This window comes from Dipodomys ordii, unplaced genomic scaffold, assembly GCF_000151885.1.
Source record: "Dipodomys ordii isolate 6190 unplaced genomic scaffold, Dord_2.0 Scaffold13, whole genome shotgun sequence".
Lineage (NCBI taxonomy): Eukaryota > Metazoa > Chordata > Mammalia > Rodentia > Heteromyidae > Dipodomys > Dipodomys ordii.
This window is the reverse complement of record NW_012267229.1, coordinates 12,930,775-12,940,104: the sequence shown is the minus strand read 5'-3', so window position 1 is coordinate 12,940,104 and position 9,330 is coordinate 12,930,775. Positions and strand designations below refer to the sequence as shown.

The window sequence follows — 9,330 nt, the reverse complement described above, 5'->3', positions numbered from 1 at the left end:
ATAGAGTGCTAGCCTTGAGCAACAAGAGCTCAGGGACAATGTCCAGGCTCTGAGTTCAAGGGTCATGATGGACAAAAATTTTTTAAAAAATTTAAAAATTCAAGGGCTGAGAAGGTGGCTCAGTGGTAGAACGCTTGCCTTGCATGCATGAGGCCCTGGGTTCAATTCCACAGCACCACATAAGCAAACAGAAAAAAGCTGGAAGTGGTGCTGTGGCTGAAGTGGTAGAGCGCTAGCCTTGAGCTGAAGAGCTGAGGGACAGCGCCCAGGCCCAGAGTTCAAGCCCCATGACCGGACCCCCCCCAAAAAATTAAAAATTCAAAAAGAAAAAGAAAAAGAGAAATAAGGAATCCCCTTCCCCCTTCCCTTTTTCTGCTCCTCCCTCTCCCCCTCCTTCTTCTTCCTTTTGACTTCCTGAAGCTCTGAAAGGAAACTGAGAGCAGCTGAGGCAGATGAACACACACACACACACACACACACACACACACACACACACCATTATCAGCCAGAGGTGTTTATTGAGGGAGCTGTGGGATGTACTGGGTTCAGGTTCAGGGCTAGCCTCTTCTGTTCCCGCCTGGCATCGGGGTTCCTGGCACTGAGATGAGCCATGGCCTTTCTTTCACCTGGTACTTGGGCTTCACGCAGCACACTTTACCATTGGAGCAGTAGACATACACCTTGTCCTTCGGGGAGCATCTCCTGTGACATTTTCCATACGAACTCCAGCATCTTTGGGCATCACCTGATACAAAGAGGAAGGGAGACATCATCGGTGGTCAGAAGAGGTCGGCCTTGGATTGAAGCACATTGAAACAGACGTGAGAGAGGGCCTCCTAGGCTTGTCCTCTTTCTACCTAGGAACATTTTTCCTTTGCTGCACTCTTTGAGCTACCCACTTCGCCCGTGGACAAACCGTGAAACCTTAACCGTGAAACCTTAAATTTCCCATGGAAGAGAGTCACTGCGAGGAAACTGGCCTCAAACAACCCCAAGCAAAGAGGCACACAAATGTCTAATCATGCAGAACGGCAAAGCCTGCTGCTCAAGGCAACCACAGGACACCCACTCTTCTTTCCACGCTAGAGATGCCAGTCTTGCTGTGTCTGAGAGCTGCCCTGCTATCGATCAGCTGAATAAAATCTTGAAGTTCGATTTGATTTGCTATTTGAGTCTCTTTTCATGAAGTCGGACAGAGGGTGAAACAGGGAAAAAGATACGGAATGGACAGGGAAGGCTATGTAGAGGGGACAGAGACTTCTTACTTCTCCTCTACACTCAATCCCAATCTGCCATGGGGTGTTCCTCTCAGCATGGGAGGGAAAGGCATAGTGGTAAAGGGCATGGACCGCTGGAGCTCCAAGAGCCTGGCTCTCCTATGTGAGACCTGGAGATCTTGAGTATCATTTTCTCTTTTGAAGAAAACGCTACTACAAGCATCAGCTTCAGAAAGCTGTGGATGCTAAAATAAGAAGACATAAAAACCTACCAGCATACAAACTTCAGAATGAGCATGGTGGCCACATACCTGTATTCGTAGCAGACACAAGGCTGAGACAGAAGGATCACGAGTTTTGGGCCAAGCCTGGAGGCATGGCTCAGTAGAAGAGCAATTTCAAAATGAAACAAACAAAAAAAAATCACTAAGTGCTAGTAGTGCACACCTGTAATCATGGATTTCCTGCCCAGCTGGCTTCAGACTTGATCCTCAGGGCCTGAGCGCTGTCCCTCAGTGCCTGAGCGCTGTCCCCAGCTCTTCAGCTCAAGGCTAGCGTTCTACCACTTGAATCACAGCGCCACTTCTGACTTTTTCTGCTTATGTGGTGCTGAGGAATCAAACCCAGGGCTTCAGGCATGCAAAGCAAGCACTCTACCACTGAGCCACCTTCCCGGTCCCTCACTCTCCAGCTTTAAGCAATGGTATGATTGACCAAAGTGTGCCCCAAACAATAGGCTTTGAGCATTGGTCAATGTAGCATAAGGCTGTGATCTTCCAGCCAAGTCTGACATTGTCACCACATCCAACTACATGCACAAGGCTTTGAGTACAATTCCTGGCAACACCAGAAGAACAACAACGAAGATAATTGTTTCAAGTAAAATGAGAGCAATCTACACATACATTTGTATGGATAGAAGTGAAATGTATGACTCTAATCCAGAGGTGAGTGTAGGGAAGCGGAAGTACTGTCTGTCTACACGCATTGGCCGGTTCCCATTGACAGGCTGGCTGTGACAGGGAAAGACATTTGCTGGAAACCTTAGAGCTAATTTAAGATCTGGCACAGAGATTGGGAGAAGATGAGTTTAGAAGATAGATGGTGTGAACTCCTGAAAGTGCCTTTGGGATCAATGAAAGGAGAAGCATGGTGGGAGAACTCCTGGCAGTTAGAAACTTTGTATTTGAAATCATAGCAGCAAGAATGGAACATGACATTCTTCCCCAAGAAACTAAGTCTTTTCAGTGCAAGAAAGCAGCTTGATTTTCTCAGGTGCAGTGCCAGAAATGGAGTTTGGAGAAACAAATTTCCCATCTCTCTCTTAATTTTGTGCTTTCTGTGGAAATGAAGCCCTGAATCTGTAGTGAGCCTGGGTCTGATGTTAACCCTTGTGCTCCTGCTCTTGCCTTGTCTTGATAGACACCATACCTAAACTCTTTTTCCCCTGTCTTTTTTTTTTTTTTGACAGTTCTGGGGCTTGAACTCAGGGCCTGGGCACTGTTCCTGAGCTGCTTTTGCTCAAGACTAGCACTTGACCACTTGAGCCACAGTGCCACATCCAGCTTTTTCTGTGTATGTGGTACTGAGGAATCCAACCCAGGGCTTCATGCATGCTAGTCAAGAACTCTGCAACTAAACCACCTTCTCAGACCCCTTTCTCTGTTGTTATTCTATCTTTCCTGTATAAACTGCTGCCAAGTAACCACACAGTAGCCATGTTTGGTTACTCAGCCATTTTTATGGATAGCTGCCATTTTTATGCCAGTGTTTCAGCTAAGTAGAGAATTTCATACCATCGAATACCATCATTTTGCAATGGCCAAACAATGATTGGATGTAGGCTATGGGCATCAGCAACTGTTATTGGCATTTAAAAGATAACTAGCTATTAAAAGATCGTGTCACCACAAGCAGTTGTACACCAGGTGTACAAGTTGAGCCTCACCAGTTATCTGACTTCAGGGACCAATTTTCAGGAAACACAGAGGTCAGAGGAATGCTGGGAACTTTGCCCCAAGGATGCAGCCAGTAAAATCTGTACTTTGAGAGGTAATAAGTCAGTGACCAATGTTTCTCAGTAGAGAACTTGTAAAGGCAACAAGAAAAGGATGAAGGTGGAACCACCAAGTTTAAAGGAGTTTTTTGTTGTTGTTTTTTCTTTTTTGTCGGTTGTTGGGGCCTGAACTCTGGGCCTGGGCACTGTCCCTCAGCTCTTCAGCTCAAGGCTAGTGCTCTACCACTTGAGCTACAGTGCCACTTCCGGCTTTTTTCTGTTTGCTTATGTGGTGCTGAGGAATCGAACCCAGGGCCTCATGCATGCGAGGCAAGCACTCTACTACTGAGCCACCTTCCCAGCCCATCTGTGAGACTCTTATCTCCAATAAACCACTCAAAAACCAGAAGTGGTGCATTGGCTCAAGCGGTAGAGCGCTCGCCTTGAGCTGAATTGTGCAGGGACAGCGCCCAAGCCCAGAGTTCAAGCCCCACAACCGACCAAAAAAAAAAAAAAAAAAGAAAGAAGAGCCTTGTGGACATTCCTTCCCAGACTGGCTTTGAACCATGAGCCTCAAATATTAGCCTTCTGAATAGCCAAGTTTACAGTTTGACACCTTTTTTAAACAGATCCTTTTTTACTCCTTTAAGGGGCTGGGACAGCGCCCAGGCCCAGAGTTCAGGCCCCACAACTGGACCCCCCCCAAAAATAAGAGTCTCACAGACATTCCTGCCCAGGCTGGCCCAGAGTTCAGGCCCCACAACTGGACCCCCCCAAAAAAAAGTCTCACAGACTTTCCTGCCCAGGCTGGCTTTGAACCTCAGATCTCAGCCTCCTGAGTAGCTAGAATTACAGGCGTGAGCCACTGGTACCCAGTGCGAGGCTCTTCAATTAACCACCAAGAAGCTGAAATGGAGCTGTAGCTCAAGTGGTAGAGTGCCAGTCTTGAGGAAAAAAAATCAGGAACCGCACACAGGCCCCGAGTTCAAGCCTCAGGACACATGCACATATTGTCAGGGACTCCTCCGGGGCAATGTGACCATTAAGAAATGCAAAGCAAGGCCAGGAATGGTAGTTCATGCCTGAGGTTCCAGCTGCTTGAGAGTCTGAGATAGGATTGCAATTTTGAGGCTGGCCTAGACGAAAGCATGAGACCCTATCTGAAAAACAAATTAAAATGGAAAGAAGGGCTGGGAAGTGGCTCAGTGGTAGAGTGCTTGCCTTGTATGCATGAGGCCATGGGTTCGATTCCTCAGCACCACATAAGCAGAAAAAGCAGGAAGTGGCACTGTGGCTCAAGTGGTAGAGCACTAGCTTTGAGCTGAAGAGCTGAGGGACAGTGCCCAGACCCAGAGTTCAGACCCCACAACTGACCAAAATAAAAAAATAAAAAAGGAAAGGACTTGAAGGCACAACTGGAGTGATGGAGCTGGGGTAGAAAGTGTGACACCCCCTGATGTAATCCCTGAACCCCCCTCCCCCCCATGCAAAGCAGAGAAATGATTAATATAAAGGGCAGGATATTCCTTACCTCTCTTTAGAAGAGCGAGAGTTGCCATGAGAAGCATAGGTAGGCTTTTCCTGACCCCCTCCCCCCCCACACACATAGGGCCACCTGCACAACATCCTGGAGTGGAGGATGGTGTGGCTGAGTGGGAAGCTGTGGTTGTCACAGCTGGTCCCTAAGATCTACCACCCATTGCTGACCAGTTGCTTCCTGTACACTTCTAATGGCCATGTCTTGCTGTCCTAGTTAGTGGATTGTTCCGGCCTTTGGAATTCCCTGAACAGACCCCAGTCTCAACCCACCATCCCTGCACTAAGGAGGGCCAGGTTACCTGGAGTGAGCTGGGCCAAGAGCAGCAGAACGGCCAATGTCAGTAGCAGGAGCTTCATGGCTGGAGCTGCAAGCCAGATGTGCGAGCCCGCGCAGTAATGGCAAAGTGACGGGGAAGCTGTACTTGCTCGGATCTTGTGGGGCACATGTCACCCACACGTGCCCTCTGATGCCTACAGAAGCAGTCCCAGCCTTGAGGCACCTCCCTTTGTCTTTTAGGTCAGCAAGGCAAGGTCAGCCAAGGTCCAAGGCCCAGCAGCAGTTGAGTCTCTCCACCCAGCTCTGCAGTGCCTGAACCAAGGGACCACAAGGGGGCGCCACCAACACAGACTCCAACGACTCCAATGCTCTGGGGGAAGGGGACATTGAGAGTGGGTGGGTTGAAGAACAGTGAAGACCCAGCTAGATGAGATGAAATAGGGTTACAGAGGCTCATGTTGGTGTTGAAAGCAAGAAATAGGATGTAACTGGAGCAAAACCTGGGAGGAAAATGGACAGCAAGAGGTGAAACTCAGCCTGGGTTCTAACCGTGCAGGAGACCCTACCCATAGGGTTGTCCTTGTGGGCACCAGGCTGTCTTCCTTTTCTTTGTCTTTATTTTTTTGTTGGTGTGGAGCTTGAACTCAAGGCTTGGGCTCTGTCCCTGTACCTCTTTGTGCTCGAGGCTAGGCTCTACCACTTGAACCACAGTGCCACTTCTGGTTTTTGAAATAAAGAGTCTCACAGGGACTTTTCTGCCTGGGCTGGCTTCGAACTGTGATCCTCAGATTTCAGCCTCCTGAGTAGCTAGGATTATAGGTGTGAGCCACCGACACCTGAATGTCCTCTTCTTCTAAGTTCCAAGAACAGAAGCCCCTTCTGTTTTTCAAGCATGCTCTGCTTACTTCCCTTAGCCCTAGGGGAACCTCTTCTAGGGGTCCTTTTTTTTTTTTGGTTCTTCCAACCTGCCCCTCAGTTAACTACCCTTCATTCCAACCATTGATGTGGTTTGTACTTCTGACTGGACCATGCCTGAGGCAGAGGGCAAGGGTGTAGAAGCATACATAAGCCCTACAGTACACACAAACAGTGAGATACCTCTGTGGGGACAGAAATTGAGTGCCTAGAAGATGGCAAGGAAGGACGAGTAATTTTTAGTAAAGCCTTTGTAGCAAAGAAGGAGGAGTGACATGGGCTGGGCAGGGACTCAGTGCCCCAACCCTAGAACTCCATATGATTGGGATGTGTGCTTCTGTGAAGGAGAGTGATGCTGTCAAACAAGCTTCAGTCAGGGAAGCAAAACTTCTAGTTGTATTATAGGACAAGGATTTTATTGTAAAAAATAAAAAGCCTCAATTTAATAGTAGAAAGTGCTGAGTGGGGGGGATTTTTGAAAAGGATCCACATCACTAACTGGCATTAGAAACAGCATTTTCCACTGGGCACTGGTAGCTCATAACTGTAATCCTAGCTACTCAGGAGGCTGAGAGCTGAGGATCACACTTTGAAGCTAGCTCAGCAGAAGTCTATGAGACTCTTGTCTCCAATTCACCACCAGAAAACCAGACGTGACATTGTGGCTCAAAGTGGTAGAGTACTACCCTTGAGCAAAAAGAGCTCAGAGACAGTGCATGGACTCCCAAGTTCAAGCCTAATGACAAGAAAGAAGGAAAGAAAGAAAGAAAGAAAGAAAGAGAAAGAAGGAAGGAAGGAAGGAAGGAAGAAAGGAAGGAAGGCAGGAAGGCAGGAAGGGAGGGCTGGGTGCTGGTGGCCTGTAATCCTAGCTACTCAAGAGGCTGAGATCTGAGGATTGTGATTCAAAGCCAGCCTGGGCAGGAAAGTCCGTGAGACTCTTATCTCCAATAAACCACCAGAAAACTGGAAGTGGTGCTGTGGCTCAAGTAGTAGAGTGCTTGCGTTGAGCTGAAGAGCTAAGGGACAGTGCCTAGGCCCAGAGTTCAAGACTCACTACTGACCAAAAGAAAGAAAGGAAAGAAAGAGAAAGCAAGCAAGCAAGCAAGAAAACATTTCCTATGACAATGATGACAAAGCCTAGTAGAGTAACTGCAGGTCATGTCTGAGAGAAGGTGCCGAGGGCCCTTGGTGGCCTCCTCCATGCAATCATGATATTGCAACATATACAATGTACACACAGAGGGGAGGAGACTTGGTTGACTCTGGACATGCCCAGTATGTCTCTCTATCCAGTTCCTCACCAATATATACTCTCTAACCCCGGACTCTCATCTCCCAAGACCTGCATGGTTGTGAGGGTTTATTCCTTTTCTCCTGTGTCCAGCAAAACCAAATCAATTTACCTGTTGTATCCGAAACTTCAACTCTAGTGTTGAAAGGGAAAGATTTGGAGTCTTTTGTGCATTGTTTCCTCTCTGCCTTTTTTCTTGCTGAACAGTTGTTGCTGTTCAAGGTTGTTCCAGAGTTATATTATCTTAGCCAGGGCTAGCTGGAAGGTAACTCTGTAACTCTTAGAATTCACATGCTCAAGAGAAAAAACAGTAAGTAGAAAGGGCCTTTAGAAAATCCAAGGGTTAGTAAAGTCTGCATAATATCTGAAAATTAAAGTAAGCAGACAACCAACCAACAGCAGCACGCAAGGTAGAAAAGAGCCAGTAAGAAAGAGATGAGGTGTAGAAAAAAGTTGTAAGAAGGCATTTTGTATGATGAAATAAGATTTTCCCCCCAAAGTAAAGGATTGTTCTAAAATGGAAATAGACAGAGAAGGGCAAAACTAGAAAGATAAGAACAGGAGAATTGTGATTATATTTGTGCCAGGACCCAATTGATTGAATATGGCAAGGGATAAGGAGATGCAAAACAGTTGTAAGAGAACATTTTCTCCAGGAAATGAAAACATTTTTTGAAGTTATTGTTTGTATTTTTTTTGGGGGGGTTGGGTGAGGGGAAGGTGGAAACAGAAATGGAGGGAAGAAGGGTGAACAAATGAAGTCATAGTATTTATTATACACTATTTAAAAAAATGAACTATGCAATTTGTGAGCAGGGACAGGAGGGAGAAACTTGGGGAAAGTAAAGGAAAGGGTAACATTGTCCAAGAAGAACTGCACTCTGTACAACACCCCAATAATAATAACAATAAATTTATATTAAAAAGAGAACATTTTCTAACTCAGAAATGATTTTTATATGGTAAAATTAAATTTTGCTTCATAGTAAAAGATTGTTCTAGAGTGAAAATAGACAGGTCCGGGCAAAAGCAGGGGGTTATAAGTCTATCACTACAAGAATGCAGCAGGATTTGGGTTTAGACACAATTGATAGGAAAACAGTGCAAGCTTGGTAAATTTGTAGGAGGCTCTGAAGCCAGAAGAGCTGCTCCCCAAGGAAATGGGAAGGCGAGGGGGCACGTACATACCTCTTGTACCTCATGGGTTTAATGGACCGCTGTTGAAGAGGCCTTGGTGGGAACAGCAAGGAAAAAATGTCTGTTTTCCTCCTTCAGTTATGCAGCTTCCTCTTGGCCCTTATTCACACTTCCTACCAGGAAGAGGCAGGAAAATGAAATGGGGTTTGCACACTTATAATTCCCATCTCTCAGAACCAGTATTCATGGGTAGGATTCAAGCCAACACAGAAACTTAAGAGCTGGTACAATTATTCATTAGAAGAAAACCATGACATAGCATTATTTTTTTTAGAAATTCGATAACAATTCCAAAGTTGTGGCAATTTTAAACACTTTAATTAAATTCTTTTGCCTGGTACCAGTGGCTCACGCTTATAATTATAGCTACTCAGTAGACTGAGATCTGAGAATTGCAGTTCAAAGCTAGCCTAGAGCAGGAAAGTTCCTGAAACTCTTATCTCTAATTAACCACCAAAAAAGCTAGAAGCTCAAGTAGAAGAGCCATGGGTGAAAAAGCTCAGGGACAGCACCCAGGCCTTGAATTCAAGCCCCCAAACTGGCTCGTGCACATACACACATACACCACACACAATTTATTGTCACTAAGTACAGTCTGACTGGGCAGTTTTTGTTATTTATTATTTATTTTGAATCAGGCTGGTGTGATTATGGCTGGATGATCTAGAACAGAGCCACTCTGTTCTGCCTAGTCATACTCTTAGGTTTGTTTGTTTTTGTTTTTTGTTGGTCATGGGTCTTGAACTCTGGGCCTAGGCACTGTCCCTGAGCTCGTTAGCTCAAGGCCAGCATTCTACCTCTTGAGCCACAGTGCCACTTCCAAAATGTCCAGGATTTAGTTTTTGTTTGTTTATTTGTTTTTCTAATCATACTCTTTTTATGTTTTATTTTTTTTTTT

The 9,330-nt window shown here is 46.0% G+C and overlaps 1 protein-coding gene across 1 annotated transcript; it reads right to left on the bottom strand.

Annotated features, from left to right (window-relative positions):
- Window positions 1–557: 557 nt before the first annotated feature.
- Defb123 (defensin, beta 123) lies at window positions 558–5,109 on the bottom strand. Its single transcript, XM_013010664.1, has 2 exons — window positions 5,052–5,109; window positions 558–745 (listed from the first exon to the last, which is right to left on the bottom strand). The coding sequence occupies exons 1-2, from the start codon at window positions 5,107–5,109 to the stop codon at window positions 558–560; spliced, it is 246 nt and encodes an 81-aa protein (XP_012866118.1).
- Window positions 5,110–9,330: the final 4,221 nt, after the last annotated feature.

What these genes read in the sequence shown, in the direction of transcription:
- Defb123 (XM_013010664.1), bottom strand. Translation starts at nt 5,109, where the DNA reads ATGAAGCTCCTGCTACTGACATTGGCCGTTCTGCTGCTCTTGGCCCAG. An exon ending in CTTGGCCCAGCTCACTCCAG is followed by an intron (nt 746 to 5,051) that starts GTAACCTGGCCC and finishes TCTTTGTATCAG; the next exon opens with GTGATGCCCAAAGATGCTGG.